The 22,344-nt window shown below is 32.4% G+C and overlaps 1 protein-coding gene across 1 annotated transcript; it reads right to left on the bottom strand.

The window, feature by feature from the left end:
- Nucleotides 1-356: 356 nt before the first annotated feature.
- LOC124364555 lies at nt 357-20,952 on the bottom strand. The gene is made up of 7 exons (XM_046820111.1): nt 20,794-20,952; nt 9,154-9,239; nt 7,037-7,199; nt 4,286-4,343; nt 3,118-3,395; nt 2,782-2,921; nt 357-660 (listed from the first exon to the last, which is right to left on the bottom strand). The coding sequence occupies exons 2-7, from the start codon at nt 9,217-9,219 to the stop codon at nt 505-507; spliced, it is 861 nt and encodes a 286-aa protein (XP_046676067.1). The 5' UTR covers nt 9,220-9,239; nt 20,794-20,952; the 3' UTR covers nt 357-504.
- Between the last annotated feature and the right edge of the window lie 1,392 nt (nt 20,953-22,344).

The following is a 22,344-nucleotide window of genomic DNA, read 5'->3' as shown; positions in this document are numbered from 1 at the left end:
TCCAGATAAGTGGACTGGAAAGTGTTTTGGTAAATTTTACATTAATCTTTGAGCTATACTTGGAATAAAAATTATAAAACATTTTTACTAAGAATAAGTAACAGAGCATACAAATAAAAATACTGTGATAATAATTGGTAGAACCTTTTTCCAGACTTTTTTTCAGTCCACCTTCTCTAGCCACATCTTATAATGAACAAGAAAATATATACTTGTAAAGCAGTATTTTTATGACAAATGTTTCAGAGAACTTTTGTTCTTTGTGCAAAATATCATAATTTGCTGGACAAATGAAATTAAACATACCAGAAGGAACTAGGCTATAAGGTAAAGAATTGGCATAAATAAGACATTAATTAATAATACTTGATATGCCTTTATTACCTACAGTAAAATTATTGTTTGCTGAATTTCCTGTACATTGCAGTCTTCTTATAAGATACAAAAAATGTTTAAATATAAATATAAAGATGATATATTATTGTTTGGTAGCACCACACCGTACTAAAGAGCTGTCCTCTCATCGTACACAATCACGGCTTCATTGTCCACTAGTGAGTCTGTGTCTTTGTGCAGAAACTGGCTCCTAGATTTGCTGAGAGCTATGATTGCCGCCTCGTCATTCCGCATCCGGTTTTTTCGCTTCTTACTGAAGTTAACCTAGAAATATTTTGAAGTGTTGATTCAATTTTACATCGACCCCATCTCCCTTCCTTTATTTTACTACATATATAAAACTAGGCTTAATTCATTTTCTTCATCATAGAATATTATACTGTCAATATTACTGCCAAAAGCGGAAATTGGTCCGTAATTAAACATAATGATCTGTAACATTTTTATATTAGCACAATTATAAAGGTATACACAGTTTCCCAGACCACAGAACTAAATAACAGTATATGGAGAAAAGGTGATGTGTATATCAGACTTTTCAAATACATAAATAATTCTATTAAAAATATGATGATGCTTTACTGGTTGTTTTTATATGCACCATATATTTGACCTATAACCCAATTGTGGTGCGTGTTGGTCCATTTCAATTCATGGTTCTCTTCATTGCTTAATTTTTACAAAATATAAAAGTAAAAATCATTTTCAGTAAAATAGAACTAAAGTCTAGTCCAATTTTTTTCATAGAGCAGCCGTGTTTGTTCTAGATTGGTTAAAATCACATTAAATCAAAACATTAAAATGATCACCAAAGATTTGTAAATAAGTAAATGGTGTCACGCTGTTAGGTTTAGCCAATAATTTTGCTGTGGCAGACATTTTCGCTCATTTGTATCCTTACTGGTTAATTCACCCAAATCACGGATAGCAAAATAAAACCAAGACCTAGTAAAATGTTTTGTTAGAGCAGTTGTGTTTGTTTGTGTGTTTGTGTTTCCACATTGCTTAAATTCACATTAAATCAAAAGACTATACATTATCACCAATCATCTGTAAATATGTAACTGGTGATGCTGTCTTATAAGCCTAAAAGAATAGAATATTTAGCAATAAAATTGCTATAATATAAAGTTTAATAATAACCTGATTACTTAGAAAATGTTTGTAGGTATTAATTTCTTTTTCGTGTTTCAACACAAATTTGTACAAAACAATCTGGAAAAACCATTGATAAGTCAAAATTAAAACTGAGCATAAAAATTCTAAATAATAATTACTTGGGTAATGTACAAATGGGGTAATCCAATGTTGTTTTGGGGAGTTTTATTTTAAAGATCTCCTGTGTGGCTCATTGCTTCATTTTTAAAAGGATCTTAATTGACAAATATGTAGCGATGACTTCATCATATGTGGTATAAGGCCCTCTGATTTTGGAATAAGTTTTTGTTAAGTTTTATGATATAAATCAGGAATCTAGTTAATATAGTAATGTCCGAAATTATACAAGGTTGGTTCATGACAGCTGGGTATAGTGGGACGATAGATTTATACTCAGATTGCTAGTTAAGTGACTGTGAGGACTATTTACAACCCCACGTTCACGACGATGTACCCCATCAGGTACACATGATATTACAGAACTACCGCTGGCTGTGTACCCGATCAGGTACTCACCGGGCTTTCTAAAGCACGTTGTGTGCCTAATGGGGTACACGTTGCTAAGCATTTCATTTTTGTGTTTTTATTGTTAGCCTGTCTTGGTGGTTTGTTAAATGTGATACTGTGCTGAAAATAAACATTATAAGCTATCGTATACCCCGTTGGGCGCACAATTGCTTAATTTTTAAGGTAAATGAAAATTTTAGGTACAACTTGGGGTACACAGATAAACATTGAAAAAACATATTGAAATAAAATTTTGTACAAAACTGTGAAGTCTACATACCGTACATTTCTCGTTACTTAAGACGTTTAACGTAAAAAAATTAATTATGTTCATTGCCATTATTATTGAAAAATTCGACAGCAAATAAAAATGTTCGCAAATAAGCCATTGTCATGAATATATTAAGATGTTGAATTATCAATGTAACATTACAATTAAAGTGACCACAGATACAAACTATGTTAAGATTAATTATAATGTGAATTATAAGATTTTGCCTACAGTTGTGAGTCCTGATACATGTCATAGATGCGATTAAAATGTTTTACAACTGCTATGATTTAATTAAAATTATACAATAAAATAATGTATACACACAACGGCAGTAAATATTTAACAATTTAGATATACCTAGGTTAACTCCAATAACCTCAATAATTAATTGGTTTTACACCATAAATAAATAAAAAAGGTCATACTGCTTAAATGATAACACTGACCTTAGCGTAAAGTTCGGAAAGATCATCAGCCGTCGAGATAGGCCGAGGTCGTGTTCGAACACATGCAGGAAGACTTTGAGTTTTTAACATCACTCCTCCTACACTAGGATACAAGTCTCTTGATCCATATTCGTCTAAAACTATAACACAATTTATGTTTACAATTGGATTAATTAGAATGAATATTCTGTGACAAATAATTGTAACTAATATTTTGATTGTGAATTTAGAACAGTTTTAGAAATAAGTAGTTAATAATATATCCAAAAACGGTTAAAAGGTTTACTGAATTAAGTTTAAACAATGAAAAACCAAAGATAAGGAAAGTATACTTACTACTACTAGAGGCGTACTGAGTTCCCGGGCTGAACTCTGATATGTGCGGGAGAGGGACGGGGAGGGAGCAGGGCTCTGAGTCAGGGAAGACGACCCGGGAAGGGGAGGATTGTCGTCGGCTCGTGACAGGGCCTGGAGTGGGGACGCTGAGAGACCGAGGCACGTTGCAGTGATCCATAGCCATCAGATGTCTGTTATAGAACCAGTGCTGGGAGGTGACCAGTCGACTGCTGTAGCTCCATTGGCGATATTTGGGCTCCACAAACACTGCCGAGTGACTGCCAGAAATTACAAACATTATGAATAGCATTGTCACCCACCTTAGTGTGTAATGTAAAACCTAACAATAACTTTTCACACATTTAAATTTATATTCATGTAAATCTAGTAAATACAGAGGTGCTATGTCTTTACCCAAAATGAATTTAGTGTATATGTACGGAATCTCTGTCAATAAGAGAACTTGTGGTAATAGAACCAGTTACTATCAAATAAATCATAAAATTATTATTCATATCAAATTACCTCTTTGATTGGTAAGATGTTCAATTGTAATGATGCTCTAAAGAGTAAGTTTTTCATTGATTACTTTAACATTATTGGCTTTCGTAAAACAGAACTAATAAATGAAAATAATCCTATATATTTGTCAATGTAAAATGGAATTATGCAAAAATCAAACATATTTACTCCAATAATATATTTTAATAGTACAAAGAAAGTATTAATGTTTTACTTTTTTACAAATTTGCTGAGGTATAACAAAATGTAATAAGTTTTGGTTCAATAAAATAAATGTACACTGCCAACCTGCAATATCCAGTGGATTAAAATATTACAGATATACAACTGTATCATCTGGGTTTGGTTAACCTGTTTTCATTAAATTATAGTTTTTATTTTCCTTTAACTATTTACATGTTCAAGTTCATTTTATAATAATTTGATTGTTTTACTCAAGTAAAATTAATGAAAAAAGTTGAAGTTTAACACCTCACTATATATTTTTTTCTTATGTTAGTGCCTGGATACTTATTTTTATTTAGTTTCAATTGAGCCCTTAGTTTTTATTGTAGGACTGTTATCCTTCAGTTTTTATTCACGTAATTGTAAAAATTAAAAGATTTTCATTATAAACTTTATTAGTAGAATAACATTAATCAATCACCTGGGCAATACTGGGACTACACTTCTTGGAGGCACAGTTTCTCCATCCATCCTTACACCTGAAAACAATAACGTATTTTCAGCAGACTAAAAAGTTTTCAAACATTAACATTATTATCTAGAATCCTATTTCACACTTGGTTGGACTCCTGCCATTGTGGTCCACATTATGAGTTAAGCCCAACTGCAAATGTCATACGCTCACTCCGTCACCAACATTTTTTTTCTCTTAGGACAAGAACCTTATAAATTGCACTTACTCCAATAAGACCCTTAGCGCTGCTTCGGGAGTGACAGGATATTCAGGATGGGTAAGTTTGGGGGGTAGGGGCCGCCTCGTATCGAGATCTATGAGGAAGGATTAGGGCACTAATCTCAAGTCATGTCCCCTCGGAAGAAGGGGAGGCCAGCTCTGAACCAGCTTCTCCAGTCAAAGGAGGCAGGGGGTGGCACACCCTTGTTGAGGCTAGCAAGAACCTCTGATACATAGGGAACGAACCCCACCAACTCCAACAGTCATCTCCCGCAATAGACTAGACTTATCGAATTACCCTTGCACCCCAGAGTCTCAACATGTACGGTTAGTGATGTAGAGATCATAGGGTTGCCCAGATTTAAGTGACACATCAGTTTTTGCTGTGCCCAGTGGTAGGTTCAACTGAAAGGTATAAACCAGCCACAAGTGATCCCTGTTGAGTGCCAACACCAACACAGAAGCAAAGGTTATGATCAGATTGCCTTCTCTGGGGAAAACATTCTGTAGAATCAAATTTGAAAAACTATTATTTTTGGCAAAACTGTGGAAAGTGTGCTTTTTAATAATACATAAGATTAGTAAAATTGACCAGTGAGATAGATTTAGCTGTTTACAGGAATCTAAAACTTAATTATTAGTGCAGTACATAATTAACTTTATCCCTTAAAATCAGTTTTCATAAAAATATTAGTAATGATATTTTTAGTTCTAGAGAAAAATGGTTGTAACAAAGATCAACTCTGCAATTATAAACAAAAAAGTCTCGTTGTTTTTACTGTAAAAACGTTTTCTTAGAACAATTTGAAATAAAATAATTACGGACTATAAAGAAATTTAACAATACGGTTTTTATTTCATTAATATACATATACCTATTCTGTTCTGTAAGTAAAGAAAAGCAAAAAGGGATTTTAAAATATAGGTTAAGAAATAAAATGTTTAGTTTTTCTTCTTTCTCATTATATATATGTCTCCAAAACTGAAATTCAGATAAATTTATAATGCTGTACTGTACTTTACTGTTGACCAAAAACAAAAAATACTTTTATTAACTTCTAAATGGCAAACTCAAAACAAATTTTATCTAATACAACATATTTTTTATTTTCAACTGTACATATAACTTTAAAAATATATCCAATATGAAAAAGTCAAAATAAAAGACAATTTGCAAATAACTCACTAAAAGCCAGTACTAATTGACCTGCTAGACACAAATCACATGGTACGAGGATAAATGTACCATTAGTCTTCCAATTATAAATATGACCATTGTTACTTTAGGCTCTTTTCTGAGACTGGGTTTGCTTAGACCCTCAGTTGTGTTATAACAGTAATATATAAATATTGTTTAATGTCACCTTTAATATTAAGGTAATTCATTTAGAGTCAGAATGGATCTCAAAAGTGATGTAATCAATTTACTCAATATTATTATTTTTATTATGTTAACGTGAATTATATACTATTCTTTTCAAGTTTCAAAATGATTGATCTATATGTCATACTTTGCTCTTTGGATATATGAATGATCTTAATTTTAAAATACTCTTCGTAAACATTACTTTTATAAACAAACTTCCATCTATAACTTAACAAAAATAAAGTTAAACATCCACTACATCCCCTCCTCCGTCTTAAATTGTTGTTATTTCAAAGAATGTAACACATCAGTATTCAGTTTAAAACAGAGATATTTACAAGATTAAGCACCCAACAGTAACAAAGTTCCAGTACAAGAGAGTTGATAGAAAACTGTGTTTGAGAGGAAATTGCCAATCAAATATCTGATTGCAAGGTTAATTGGAATCAGATCAATACAGATACAAGCAATGTAGCTGTCTGTTAGCGCTCGTGTATCGTGAACAACATCAATAATTCTTCTCCTCCAATATGGCTTTAAAATTCTGAAACACTAGAATAATACAGATTTATCGACAAAATATGAATCAAAGGTCACGCAATGTCAGAAGTTTAGAATACAAATATTAAACAGTCTTCTTTTGTACAATACTATCCCCTAAAGTAATTTTGTATAGTGCAACTCCAACTATTCAAACCCTGGTCTATTTAATAGAAAATATCCAGCATGTGATAAGATAATAGAACATTTTTATTGGGAAAAGACATTATTATCAATCACCTGTTAATATTAAGCTCTACTCTGTTTAATCATGAATATCTTTGACCTATACAGGTTTTAAGTCCTAAAACATAATATGAAGCATGCTAAACAAGGAAAGGATCCTGTAATCCTTTTTAAAATAATGAGGAGCGAGATGCTTTAAAGTGAAATAGACAAGAAAATTGAATAAAACACATAGAAAGAAAACTGTAAATATATGACAATAGCTGTTCCGTGATAAAACTAGCCATGTTTTTTGTATTCAATAATAGCATTACAACAAATAATACAAACAGGCTTCCAAATCACACAACATATAAATACTAGCAGTGATTTAGCTTATCACTTGTGAATGAGGTAAGTAAACTTACTGTAGTCTTTACTCCGAGCTCCACAGCAATGCCACATAACAATAGCGAGCACCAGCAGCAGGACCAGTCCCCCACCCAAGAACAGGGGTATCAGCACCGGCCAATAGCGTGAGGGCACTCGCAACTGTGTCTCCCAGCTGCCCGAGGGCATACTGTTGTTACCCTGTAATGACACACACTTTCTGTAGTCTCTGTTGTAATAAGCAGATGATACATAGCAGACACTACCAGCAGCAGGACCATGGAAAACATTTTCATAAACTATAATGATATATATTTTTATATACAAACATCTTATCTGGAACCATCTTACGTCTGAGCCTGTGTTATTATTCATATTATTTATCACAGTTTGAAATTCACAGTCAGAATTTTTATTTGAATTTGAATTTCTCCACCCCAACCATGCCATTTTATTGAGTTTGATTTGTCTTAATTTTTCAATTTGTTATGGAAATCTGACCAAATTTTGACTGATGCAACTGATGTGAGTGTAATGTAATGTACATGATATTCCAAACTATAGACATGGTATTCTTTCCCATCCAAAAGAACTTATATTTTGGTTTTTGAATGGCAGAATGCTATCTGACATTGTCATGCAGCAATAAAACTTCATGTTAGGCCATGTGACATTTTGCATTGCACATCGATGTTTAATGTTAAAACCGTAATCACTGCGTTACATTGTCTCATGCTGCTTAAGGCTTGCCGCACACTGGAGGAACAAACTGTCGAAAGCAAGTGTCAAGAGTCATTTTGTTCCTACAATTTTGTGGGGATAGCAACTTCTCCATGCATTCTGAGGACCGTTGTACAAGGAGGGAGCCCTGTGTCAAGCTGTCTTGCGATATCACAAGTCACTTGAAACATAATCTAAACATCAATCACATGCCTAGCCCAAATTTTATGTTTCGCAACAACCATCTGAAACAAAAGGTGAGCAAATCTAACTTAACCTTTTTTTTCTTCTTCTAAGGGGTAGCCTATTGCCATGCACTTAAGCCTCAAGGGCCTTTTGCGCTCCCTAGAAGTGTATCATGAGGTCAACCAATTTATGGTTTCAGCAGGTCTACAAACCGCCAAAAATAATCTGGTCCTCTTCGGGAAATTCAGCACTCTTGTCCGGATTACCAAAGATCCCTTGCTTGTGTAGTGCTTCCTTGCTATAAGCAGATCTTCTCTGACAGTGCCGATTCTGTGAAGATTCTTCCTCAAGTGACCATGTCCCTTAATCTTACTCATAACCCGAGGAAACACATAACCTAGTCTTCCTTTAGTCATGTGTATCGTACATTTGTTTGTTTGTGTTTTGAATCACGTGTTTCCCTCACAATTTCAACAGAAGTTATTGACGAATTGGTATATTAAAGTTGACTGTAAAACACTTTAGTTCATACATAAGATCTATTTACTACCCATAATCGAACATTTTCGACAAACCGCCATAAGCACAATATAATATTAATCTTCAACACTCATGTTTTACGCTCAAGTTTGAGCTTTGGAGTCAAAATGTGTCTTTGTAGCATAGTATTACACACTGAAGGAGCAACCTGTAAAAATGTTTCTGACAAAATGACCCACAACACTTGCGACAGTTTCTTTCCAGTGTATGTCCAGCCTAAGAAATCAAAGATGCATGACACTGCCAGATATCATGGCAGTGTCAATAAAAAATTTGATTTCTTCAATTTCAATAAAAAAATCTGGTAAGATTTTCTGGATGTAAACTTATTGACAATCCACCATAAAGTCCACACTTGATTCAGGGTGGTTTTCACTTGTTACCTGAAACCTAAAGAAGCTTCTGGACAGTAAAAACTTCGTCACAGAAGGCAAGGCAAAAGAAGAAGTTGTAAAACCGCAACCTTCTACAATTTCAGCATACATAAAGTTGTAACACTCCTTGACAAATTTGTATAAAAAAATGGAACTTGTATATAAATATTGACAAAGGTGTAAGAAAAATACAAAAAGAGGTTTTCTGAAACACTATATGAGGATTTATTTTACAGAGAACATCAAAACTTGCTTTATGAATGACTCTCGTATATAAGATAAAACATTGGAAGCGTCTAACTTACAACCTCGTGAATGCTGTTCATAATACATACCTGAGGCCACATTTTTGCTGTCATTGTGACAGACTGTTGGAATATTCTTTCTGGGTTCGTTCCCATTTTCGTTTCCGGCCTCCCATCTGGAACATGGAAATAGTAACTGTAGTTTAATATGCAGTTTTATGTAATTATGGAACTCTGTCAGGTTTACTACTCTTATAAGAGTCAAATCTATTTCTTTATTTTAATGTTATTAACATGTCAAGAATGATATTGCAATAGAAAAGAATTTCAAAGCATTCAGTCTCATCATAGAAAACCTAATTTGCTCTAACACTGTATTTTGCCCTAGACCAGTAGTCCCTAAACTATGAAGGTTTCAACCAGCTTGTGGTGGGTTTCAATAGTATTTCTTATATATGTTATTATACAGGGTGGTGCAGAGGAAACGCATGTTTTTCAACATTGAATTACTGGGACACAATGGGTTGAAAATAATAAAAACAAGTATTAAATTATAGGTTTTTTTAATGCAGTTTTTGAAATTACATACCATATTTAGGTTCGGAAAATAATGTCTTTGAGATGACGTCCTTCTTGCTGGATACAAATATTGATCCTCTTCTGAAAATTACGGACGGCTCTCTCCAACATTTCATTCGGCACGGCTTCAATTTCCTGACGAATGGAATTCTTAAGGTCATCGAGTGTGCGAGGCTTGTTCATGTACACTTTTGATTTCAAATATCCCCACAAAAAGAAGTCACATATCGACAGGTCGGGTGAGCGAGGGGGAGGCGAGTGAACATCACCAAATCTCAAAATCACATGTCCTGGGAACATTTGTCGAACCACTTCCATGGATGCTCTTGCCGTGTGAGCTGTGGCACCATCCTGATGAAGGAAGTTGTTTAACATTTCAACGTAGCAAGCTGATGTCACAGTAACTGCAATTCCTTCCTCTTCAAAAAAATAGGGTCATACAATACCCAACTTTGAAATGCAGCACCACACTGTTACCTTTAAATTGTGCAGAGTTCTTTGGTGTAATTCTTGTGGGTTCTTCGATGCCCAATACCGACAGTTTTGAACATTGACGTAATTGTCAAGATGAAAGTGTGCTTCATCACTCAAGAAGACTGTAGCATCGGGATCTTCCGTAAACATTTCATCCATTATGCGACAAAACTCTCTGCGCTGTAAAAAATCCCCTTCATTAAGCTGCTGGACGATCATTAATTTGTACGGATGGAACTTGAGGTCATCATGTAAGATGCGGTGAAGCGAATGACGTGACATACCCAGCGCTACAGCATGTTGTCTAGGACTAGTAACAACTGCCATTCTGACTCGTTCAACATTTTCCGGAGTACGAACTGAACGGGGAAGACCAGGTGGTTTCTTTTTCATCACAGAACCAGTACTTCTAAACGCTGCAACCCATCGGAGTACGGTATTTCGATCAGGCACTGCACCTCGACGTCCAACTCTAAAATATTGACGGAAAAGACGTTGCACTGTGAGTACAGAATCATTGTTTCTAAAAAACTGCTCGACAACGAACACACGATGTTGCACGCTCCAATGCTCCATAGCGACTGAAACGGCATTGTATGGGCCGTCTGCCAACATTCGTTCAAGGTCAATACCTACTCCCGTCGCCGCGTACTAGCGGTTCGAAAAACATGCGTTTCCTCTGCACCACCCTGTATTATTAATCTATTGAAGAATATATTATATTTTAATGGAAAAGACATTTTTTATATACTTCTACATTAAATTTATTAAAAAAGCACTTTTGCCGGTTAAGGCATCATCAGTTTATATATTAGAATATATTACTTCAATATTGACAACAGCTAAATACTCAAATCTTGCTTTTTTGGAATTTAGTTTCTCATGCTATTTTTAACAATCATGGGTTCACCACAATATGGTTAGATATTGGAATCATAAGAAAAAAAAAACAGTCTATCAAGCTATCAAGCCCCTAAGTTAGATGACAAATTCGTCAAAATCTGGAGTAATGTTCGTATGAAGAGATCCAAAAGAATTCGATGGAGAAGAAGCTCAAAATGAACTCTTTTCAATAATTACGTTGAATTAACCTTCCCACCACAGGCGCGTTATGTGTATAAAACTGCTTAGGGATCATGTCTAAAACACCATAGTGCACTCAATGTACACCAGATGAGACAATGAGAACACCTCTTCCCTTAAATTACATTATATTTTGTAGTCCAGATGTCGAAACGATGTAGAGTTCATTTTGAGCTTCTTTGTCACCAATTTTTGTTATCTCTTCAGACGAATATGAATCCAACCAGATTAGAGGAGTCAAGTCTGAGAGGATACAGATTTCAGACGCTACACTAGAAGGAAGGTGAACTGGAGCTAAACTCAATATCCACATATAAAATATGAAATACTGGTTTGGGAGGGGAGGGACAATTTGCACATTAGGATACAGTCTGCAGAGTGTGTTAGTCCTACTAAGGCATGATAAAATGATATTCTCGGGAATTAAACCTACCTATCTACCTACCTTCCCATAGATTTTCATGTAGAAAGACATCATATACAGGAGAAAAGTTCTTTCATGCACTATTAACTGATTGATCTTAGAATAGAGAAAAGGCTTGTTTATTATCAATCAACTCTGCAGACTGTGTTTGTCCTACTAAGGCATGATAAAATGATATTCTCGGGAATTAAACCTACCTATCTACCTACCTTCCCATAGATTTTCATGTAGAAAGACATCATATACAGGAGAAAAGTTCTTTCATGCACTATTAACTGATTGATCTTAGAATAGAGAAAAGGCTTGTTTATTATCAATTTTTTTGAAACCATTGATGAATTTTTGTTTAGAAATTTTACATAATTAAACAAATTTAAATATTGTATCAATTGCAGTATTATGACGCTCTTTTTTAACTTGATGTCCATGAAATAAATAGAATTTAAATCATTATGTGTTCTTCGATTTTGCGTTATTTTGTATTGGATTAAGTCAACAAAATTCTGTGAGTTTCATTTTTTACAACAATAACTTACGATATTAGACTGTGAATTTTGATATGAGGTACGTTCAGAAATGAAGTGCTGTTTTACTATAATGTCACTGCATCCACACTGGCTCTGTTGTGGTTGATTAGTCTCGTGTTTGTATTTACTGCTGTCACTGTTTAAAATTTGATGATGTCGGCAGAGAGTATGAGATCTGGTCTGTTATTTGGCTCGACATTATCCATCCCACTGTAGGCCTAATGCTTAATAACAGAAATACAATCTTCAACCTTGACAATTGCATTAAACAAAATATTCCATTTAGTATATTAAATTCCCACAAAACCAAAATCAATAATATACATAAATAGTTTTTGTTTTTATGTTTACTTTTTAAATGTACAAAAATAACAAAATTTATTGTTTTTTATCAAACATTTTTTAACACTATTTCCCCTCGGAACAATATTTTAAGAATTTGACATGACAGGTCTGGTGACGTACACTGCTGAAAATTGTGGTTTTTATTTTAGTAGCAGTGCTACCAACCCGACTTGAGAACAGATTTCAAACTAAACAACTTTAAGTTCGCACAGAAATGGTAGTGGCCAGCATTGCATACCACCTGACTACAAAGGGTAAATAAGTCTGTTAACTTGTTTCATAAAAAAAACTGTTTCATTAGCTAAAACCATAGCTCAACGATTCGAATTGTATACATAATATCTTGATCAAGGTAGCTAACCCTTGTATTAAAGAATTTTAACTGAATCTATCCAGGGAGTTTATGTTCAGAGACATTATGGAATATCGATATAATGGCTTGTCTGTATTAAAAAAAAAACATAATTCAGTTTGTTTATTTGTTACATGTTAAATAAATCCAGCTCATAATACCATTTAGGAGTATAACAGCATATATATGCTGGAGAAACTCTTGTGACTTTTCCTTGCTGAAATCTATACACTGATATCTGTAGCCGATAAGTCTTGTTGATTTTTTCGCAACTCAGTGATAAAACTATGACAAAATAAACACACAACTGCTACAGGCATACTTCAACATGACCCACAACCAAGGCCACTTAAGCTTCCATTTAGTCCACAGTGAATCTGCAGATAATAGTGTACTAAAAAGTAACGTAAGATGTCAATTAATTCCATACAAACATTATGTTACACAATTGCAATTTAACACCAATTAATTTTGAAGTAATTTTTTTAACATTAATTGACAATTGTTTCTTGATTGTAAATATTCCATAAAATTACTCCCGTTATTAAGTCTATGGGGAATAATTCACTTACATAAATGTTAAAAATAGATCACTTATACTTGAATTTGAACTGTTATACCTAGTATATTAGACGATAGCTGAAAGTTACCCATTATTAATTTACACTCAAAACACAATGTATAGTTATGGTTCAGTAAGGTTTGACTCTTTATTAAGAAATTTATATTTTAAAAATAAAGATTGATATTATTACCTCTAAATTATGAAAACACTATAATTTTTAAGTAGCTGGTCATGTTTTTATTACATAATGATCTTGTAGGACATAATGTCCCCGTCAAATATTAAAATTTAAAATTCAAATTAAAAAGATTTGCAAGTTTCTCAAATTTTTAACACTGGCAACATAGTTCCAGTTAACTCCATATGTTTTTCTAGAAATCAATGTGAATTGATTGTGATCTAGTCTGTCTGCTGAAAAGGACATTGTCTCAGATTCTAGGAAATGTTCTGATTTGTTTAAGGGTGGTGAGAGACACAGGATGACTGGTATCTTGACTGCACTGTATTGTTAATATGGTCAGTAAAACTGGAATGACTCCTTGTCTTGTGATTAATAAACTGGTTTCATGGTCATTTAACATTAAAACAACTTATTCTCCATAACAAATTATATTGTAAAGCAAGGTTATACATTAGACAGGTTACATACACTATTTTTTACATTTTATTCATATACTCCTACCTCTATCTTCAGGTTCAATAAATTTTAAACGGACATAAATGACAAGAACAAGACAAAAATTACAGAATTATAATTCGTACAGTGATAAATTATACATATAAAGGGCAGCAAACTGCTAATTAACCTCATTAACATTTTTTTACCATTGTTATACATTTTTATTATTGTTATTGACAAATAAAGATTGTCTATTGTCTAACTGTGATGAAAGTACCTTAATGATTTGTTTTTTTTTAAATATTTTATCTGTTTTTAACTTCGTGTTTTATTTATAAATGTTGTTTAAGTAATAATTTTAATTGTTTGAATTTTAAGTGTTAGTATTGAAGGTTTTTAGTCACACTGTTGGTACTTAATTGTTTTTCTTTCCTGTTTGTGTATTTCTATTTGATAAATTGTGTATTTTATTTGATCACTTTTTAATTTTTAACACTAGAATAATGTCTATCTTCAGATCACAAATACATGAACCACTGAAAGGAAAATAATTGTACTGTAATATAGTTTTTACTTATAGTACATGTTTACTATGTTCATGACAATGTCTATTGTACACTTGTGTATTTAATGACAATAAAGCTTCTTCGTTCTAGATTATATGTAATCTCTAAGTTTTCTGGTTTAGAATCATAAAAAATGTCAACCAAATTTGATGACCTTAATTTAATTAACTACGTTTTACACAAAATTTCAAATAATTATTACTGGAGAGATTATTAAAACTGCCTCCATATTTTTGCTCACTGTACAATAAGATTCAAAAATATAATTTTAGATAAAAAATGAGATAGAGAGAGTTTTCCAAACAAAAACTAAATTGAAGAGAACACAATAGACCTCAATCTCCAACTCTCTGTCTTCTATTCACATTTGTGTTTTCCCACTCCCAAGGAAACTGACCAGGTACAATTAGAGCTGACATAATTAGCTAGCTGATGTAACGACTACTGATTATCATTTCTTTGCCTACTCCCATGTACATGCATGTGACATTTCCTCAACTTTTCCTCCTTTCGTTTCAAGCCCTTGAAGGATTCTATGTTATAAACATTGAAATTTAAGTCAATGCTTAGTACTAGTATTACTGTTAAAGCTAATGGTACCTTATAAAAAATCCCAAAATTATCATTATATATCATTTTAAATAAATAAACAATAACAGTGAATAACACACATATGGATAAATCCTGAGAAAAGGTCAATTTTCGATAATATTAAATAAAGCCCACAAATAAGTTGTAGTCATGCCAAAACTGAACCAACAATTAAAACCTATGTTACTAAGCCAATAAATACGTTAATAACAATAACAGTTTATAAGAAAACGACTATCAAACAAATTTTTAAACAAGAACCTCTTAAATTTTTGTTTCACTGTTGTTTGTTGTATCTTTGAGCCATTATTAATTTAGCATATATATTCTGTTATTATACTCTTATTTATATTTTCACTGTTACACATTTGTTTGTTAATTAATTTTTTTAAAGTTTATACTCTGTTATGTTACTCATAATTATATCTTTCACTTTTGTATTTCTGCTTGTTATTCCATTATGTTGTTAATTTTCTTTATATATAGTTTATACTCTGTTATGATTGTAATCATTCTTCTTCTTCTTTCTTTAATATTATGCATATTTACATTAGCATTATGTTGCATGTGTCAGAGCTAGAACCCTTGTTTTGTATTATCTGTATTCTTTTTCTTTTGATTGCCTGTACTAGCATTATATAAATTTTACATTGTTTTCATAATGGTTGTTCGTTGTAAAAAATAAAAATAAAAACTATTTAAAACCTGAATAATCATATTAATACAATACTGGTTAATTTTATTATGCAGTTAGAAAACTCTTGTTCAAGTTATCTTTGATACAGGATGAATATAAAATAAGGATACCCCATATTAACTTATTAACAACCGTATCTCAAAAATCAAACTAAGTATCCATAGGGTAAAAACAGCACCTTTCATACAATATTACAATATTGCTCCTGCCCCAAAATACCAAATTTTGAGCCCAACTTAAAAAAGTTAAATGGAAACCCCATCCAGGTGCACATTGTATTAAAGGTTTTTTTGAATGAAAATTGACAGTGAAACTTATTAGACGTTGCTATCATTACTATTGCTAGACATTTCATGTTGGCTTGAAGGAAATGAATTTAAGTTAATGTATAAAATAACATTTAATTTATAATTTTGTATGATAAAATAATAACTTTTGTAATATTTAAGTGTTGAAATTTACAAAGCAAAAATGTATTCATTTGCAATAAAGTAAGTGTTCAGAGCATTAACAAATCTGTAAATATTTACTTCAACCACAACACATTTATTTGTTGTTTTTCAAAAGGAAAATCCCTAGCATTGAATACAGAATGGGCTGACGTGATGCCTCTAGACATTAGTGCTGCCCCCAAGCTGATAGCAGCAAACAAAAAACTTTCCTCGAGAAAGTAACTATCAGTAAAGTTTCGAACTTGTACAGGGCTTAATCACAAACCCTTGAATCCCCTTGGAGGAAAATTGAACTTTATAGGACATAAACTAAATTTAAAATGTCATTAATTTATGTGCAATATATGATATTGTTTTCTATAAGAAATTATTAAAATTGGATTTAGTTCGTTCGTGGCTTAAGTAAATACCATAAAAAATGTCATTAGAACATAACGAAGGTTATGACTGATACATTAGGCTCTACTTAATCTAATACATGGTACGTAATAGCTGTACTAAGCCTCTAACAAAAAAAACAGGTGACTACTTCTCCTGCCTTGAAAACTGCGGAATACAATACCAATGGTCAGTGACCATATTTCTATTAATGGAAATCGGAAAAACATAGTTTAGTTGGTAACGGATGTGTCAGTTTGCATTGGGTGAGAACTGGAAATCCAAATTTGGTCAGTATGAAGGAGGCTTTCCAGGGTGAACCATGGGGATCCACTTCCAGAAAAACTTTAAGAATGCAAGCTTTCATAAATACTTTTGTGTACAGGTTTCGTTTACAGGAAACAGACTGGGAATAACTATATGGTTTCTGTAATTTAATTATCTTATTTTTAGTTGTAATTAAGAGGATAGTTTTAGGTAAGGGTTGTGTACTGAAAATAAGAGTTTTCTGTATCATCCGACTTCATTTTTAGCAACATGGATACAAATATGTCTGTCACCAAAAGAGAGGTAATAGACTGGAACAAGGCAGTATAAGCAATATTTAAACATTGTGCCAATGTAGCCAGTACTGGAATTTTCATTGTTAAGACCCCACTTAAGATTGTAGGACTCCCTTTGTTTCCACAAGATATCTTGAGCTATTGATTAGTGACTTTGTTAAGCATCAGTAGACCTTAATTAGTAACAACCCTAACCCCTACTCATTCACTATAACACTTTTTACATTCATTCTCCATTAGTATTAGTCTTAAATTATGTATGTAAACACCACATGCCTGCAACTAGACAGTATTCTTTATTCAAATATTGATTGAAAGCAGTTAGCGTCATAGTTACATAAGAATAAGAACTTTATTTTGCCAGAAAATATTTCATATGAATACATTGGCAGGTTACAATAATTATTATACCAGAGAATAAAAACACTAAAAGTCATTCATAGTCCAAGCCTTGTCAATATATTCTTCCACAGAATAAAACAATATACAAGTACATGTCAAGTTACAAAGCTGTATCAAAAACTCCGGAGCGAATTCTTCTATGGAGTAGAAAGCACGATGTATCAAGACAGATGGTGCAGTGCAAGTGTTTCTCAGTTGGTATTGATAAAGTTTGTCACATTTAGCCAGTTGTTCTTTTATTGCGATCATAACAGTTTTCTGAATTTAGAGTGACACGATTACTAGGAATTGCGAGTCTTGAAGGTCTCTCTGCAACTGTTGAGTTGGTTCAATCCTACAGATATTCTCACTGTTTTTTTTTAAGGACTCGAAAACATCTGAGGTTCCATCCCATAACACTAAACCATACCTCATATGGGATTAAAAAAATACATAGTATGGATATCTTGTTGTTGTTTTGTCAGCTGAAGATTAGATGTTTGAATTGCAAACAGATTGGAACTCGTTTTTTAAAACGTTTGTCCACATGAGGTGTCCAGGAAAATTTCTTGGCAAGAATAACACCTAAAGACTTTACTTCGTCATACATCACCACTTCAGGTTTATGTGGCAGATATTTAAATTGTCTTCCAAGTGGTAGTTGATCAGTTTTGGTGGTGTTTACTATGGTCATTGTTGTGACAGTACTGCTATATTGGGGGATGTGTAAGATGAGATAGCCAGACTCTCAATTAAAGTTTCATTAAACACTAGAGTTGTGTCGCTAGCGTACATTGTAAATAAGCAAGCATCTCCCATGAATTGGACTCATTAGTGAATGGAATAAAAAGCATTCAATCCAAAATCAAAGTCAAGGCTCAATTATGAACGACTTCAAAAAGTTTAAATAAAATACTTCCATTTGATAGATTTTTTTTGAGAAGTTCTAAACGTACATTTTCACAAAATTACACTCTTAGTATTTTAGTTGTTTGAAATTATATAAAACATAACAGATATTAAATAATTAACTGTATGCAATTTAACCTTTACTTGATTTAATAATAAATTTGTTGACGTTTTTAATTTAAATCTCATGTTTTTTTAAGATGCATTTTTCTCCAATAGCAGTTTAAAAAAAATGAATTTACCTTCATAAATACAATAATATATAATAACTACTAGATGAGTTATTAACAAGATTTTTACTAAATCAATCTCACTATTGGAGGGCATTGAATTCAATTATTACAACATACTAATTAATCTAGTTCGCTGGTATTCAAGTAACCTCGATTATGCTAAACTTATTTTCAAAAATATTATTATGATTTTTAAGAAGCATGTGACTTTATTCTCTTTTTGTTTATACTCAACTTACGGGTATGTCGGAATACACATTATAATAAACACAACTGACACAGTAGAATGCTTAACTAGTTGCCGTTGTAAAGACAGTTGAGGAAAATAATAGACCAGTACCGCTACAAAACTTATTGGAGTGTAAATTCAGCTAGTTATCCAACTTCTACATAGAATTGCTATCTATAGAATATTTACAAACGTGTTTGAGAAAAACTAAAGAAAAACCTGTTTTTAAAACATTCAGTAATGACACTAATGATGTCTAATGGACATTATTGGAACTATTAGGAGGTAAAATTAAAAGCACATGGCTTTTGTGACCTAAGCTCATCACCATACCACTAGGTCCAGCTAACTGCATGACAAGATATTTCTTCAATAATCCACAATGGCATGATAAGATTAAATGAACACTTTAAATAAGTGGACTAATGATGTATTAAGAATGAACTCCAATTGCCAACACAACTGATCTAGCTGTAAAACAATAGTATTATGATTACTGTATCATTTTGGTTTTAAATGATACAGTAGACTAACACCGGCTGCAGTATAATAAGTGGCTACCAAGACAATTAAATCAACTTAATATCTAATTATTGAATATAAAATCATTTGACCTATAAATATTAATTCATAATTAAGAATTGCCAGCTGTTTTATTTTACATAATAACAATATTGTATACAATCTTAAAAGCCTATAACATAATTCAGTTTTACATTATTTTTCCAAATTAATTCAAATAAAGTAAAATCATGTGTAAGGTAATGGCCGGCCACAATTACAATGGCAATGTAAATGTGTAAATGTGTTTATTTGTGTCAGACATGTTAACCCTTCCATATATATTAAAAAAGTAAGTAAATGTTACACTGTTTTGTTAATTACATTTTATGAATTTACACACACCATAGATAGTTTTTTATTCATTATTAATTTCTAAGATGTAAAAAGAGCTGAACTAGCCTAAAAAGTTGTATTTGAAATACGTATAACATAATTTGGTTTAAGTAGTTTAATTGTGGTGGCTGCTTATTATACTGCAGCCAAACACCACCTGATGTTTAATAAGACCTAAAAAAAGCCCATGAGATGATACTGTTGTTATTCCACTGAGCTAGGTCAAATACATAATACATTCTGATCACTTCTTTTTCTTTTGGGAATTAAGTCTTTCAGTGGTATGATAAAAACTTAGCCTATCTTATGCATAATTAAACCAGGGCATAACTGTATTTGAATAAAACTTGTGTAATCGCTATTAGCATTTGACCGATTAAGAATATAAATGTTGGTATCCATATATCGCTGCTTGGGCCACAACCCTTTGAGCACCATAGCCAATGGAATGATCCTAGAGGATATTAAGCAACACTACAGTCATATTTATAACATCAGCCAGCAGCACTGCAACTGTTTAAAAGTGTTAATAGGCTAACCCTAAAATCTGAGTATATTTTCCTAGTACAGCCATCGGTGCTTAGAGTTTAGAGTTTTTATACCAAACAGTTAAGTTAAATGAAGCCTTATATTATTGAACAATCAACATTTCGGAGGTGTATTGTATATACAGAAAAACTTATATCAGCCATAACTTATAAAATTTGGAACACTAACATAACACTAAAGCTGTTACTTCAGATTTGTTTCTTAAGGTTAAAGAATTTTGTCTTATTGAGACAGACTATTTACTCAATAAAATTAATAAGTTATTATAACTAAATACAATTACACACTAAACTAAATAAAACATAAATGAAACTTACTTCACCACCTGATACGTAACATCGATTAGTGTCCTAAGAAATGAGAGCTCTATTACACATTCACATTACAATTGTACACAACAACTAAATTAGACAGAAAATGACACTTGACTGAAAATGACAGTTCAGTCATAGCAAAGAACGACAGCTGACTGACGGACAGGACGATCTACGAGTAAAACTCACTTTTTCACCTTGTATTAGGCAAGCTCCAAAACGACGAATACGTACAGCAACAATCTGCACTTGTATGACGACAACAACGCCTCAGGATCAGTTTTGAGAAAGAAGCGCCAAATAAAGTATATAGTACATTAATGTTGACTATTTGTAGATAAAAAGATTTATGATACCGAGTTTAACTGTTTGTATTAAATTTACCGTTTATCATCTATCGATTTCATAAAATGTACATTCCAATATTCTTTGGGAGCATATATTTACTATTGTTTTGTAGTATGAATGTAAAAAATATCATCATCCAAATACAAGAAGAATTGCAATCTGTTGTGTCAATTCACGATGATTATTAATATAAAATAAAGAAATTTTAATGAGTACCTTCAACAAAAACTGTAACTTCATTATTTTTCAAGGTTTACAACAAACCACACCGTATAATAAACAAACTATTTATTTTTTATACAAAATTCATGAACTTATTTTATAAAAATGTTCCTAAGTTAGACATTTTATAACTGTTAAAAACTATATTTCCATAATAAGAATATACGTCCTTTTTATATAAAAACGTTTTAAACGTGAGTGGCGGAATTCAGTTCGTTTAATGCCTATAACACCTAAACTGGTTTGATTGTAGCAGTCTAATTTACTACTGGATCGTTTTATCGTGATCTTTACTTGGTGCCTCTTCTATAGATTTTGAATTATTATAACTTTGCTGATTAAAACATAGCGATAACATTTCCTTGGTTTCTGTGTTTTTAGGAATAAATAGCTGTAATGTGTAGATAAATAAAAAAACTTTTTAAGATTAATAGCCAGGTCTAGGTTTGTTCTCTGAAATTCCACATCACATCTCTGCCATTGATCTATATGTCTTAATGGAGTAACTTTTTTCAAGCTCAATAATTGAGCTTTATGTCCAGTTTTTCTACGGATATGTCATAAAGCCAATAACAACTTCGTGTCTGGACCCGTTCTCCCACGCTGAATTGTAAGTAGAGCTGAACTGTTTTTTTTTTATTCAAGGTACATGATGTCATTAATAATTTGAGTGTTGTTTTAACATTACGTTCAAAAATTGTGCTGGTGGAATTTTTCACAAGTCAGAGGAGGTTCTATTGGACAAACTGTTTCTCACTTTCCATATACGCTCATTTCTGCTTTAATATTTGTACATCACGTTCCGCTTTTCCATTAGCACCAGCATGGGCAGGAACAATACATTTTTGTTTAAAACCATTCCGATCACTCACAAAATTGAATTCCGCAATGAAGTAATTGGGGGTGTTGAGGGAGTGCGTGACGGAGGCATATTATCAGCTGTGATTCTAGTGGTAATGACTGAGGTATAATGACCTATCCCAA

Source organism: Homalodisca vitripennis, chromosome 6 (assembly GCF_021130785.1).
Source record: "Homalodisca vitripennis isolate AUS2020 chromosome 6, UT_GWSS_2.1, whole genome shotgun sequence".
In the NCBI taxonomy this organism is placed as follows: domain Eukaryota; kingdom Metazoa; phylum Arthropoda; class Insecta; order Hemiptera; family Cicadellidae; genus Homalodisca; species Homalodisca vitripennis.
The sequence above is the reverse complement of the archived record's forward strand: the minus strand, read 5'-3'. Positions and strand labels throughout refer to the sequence as shown.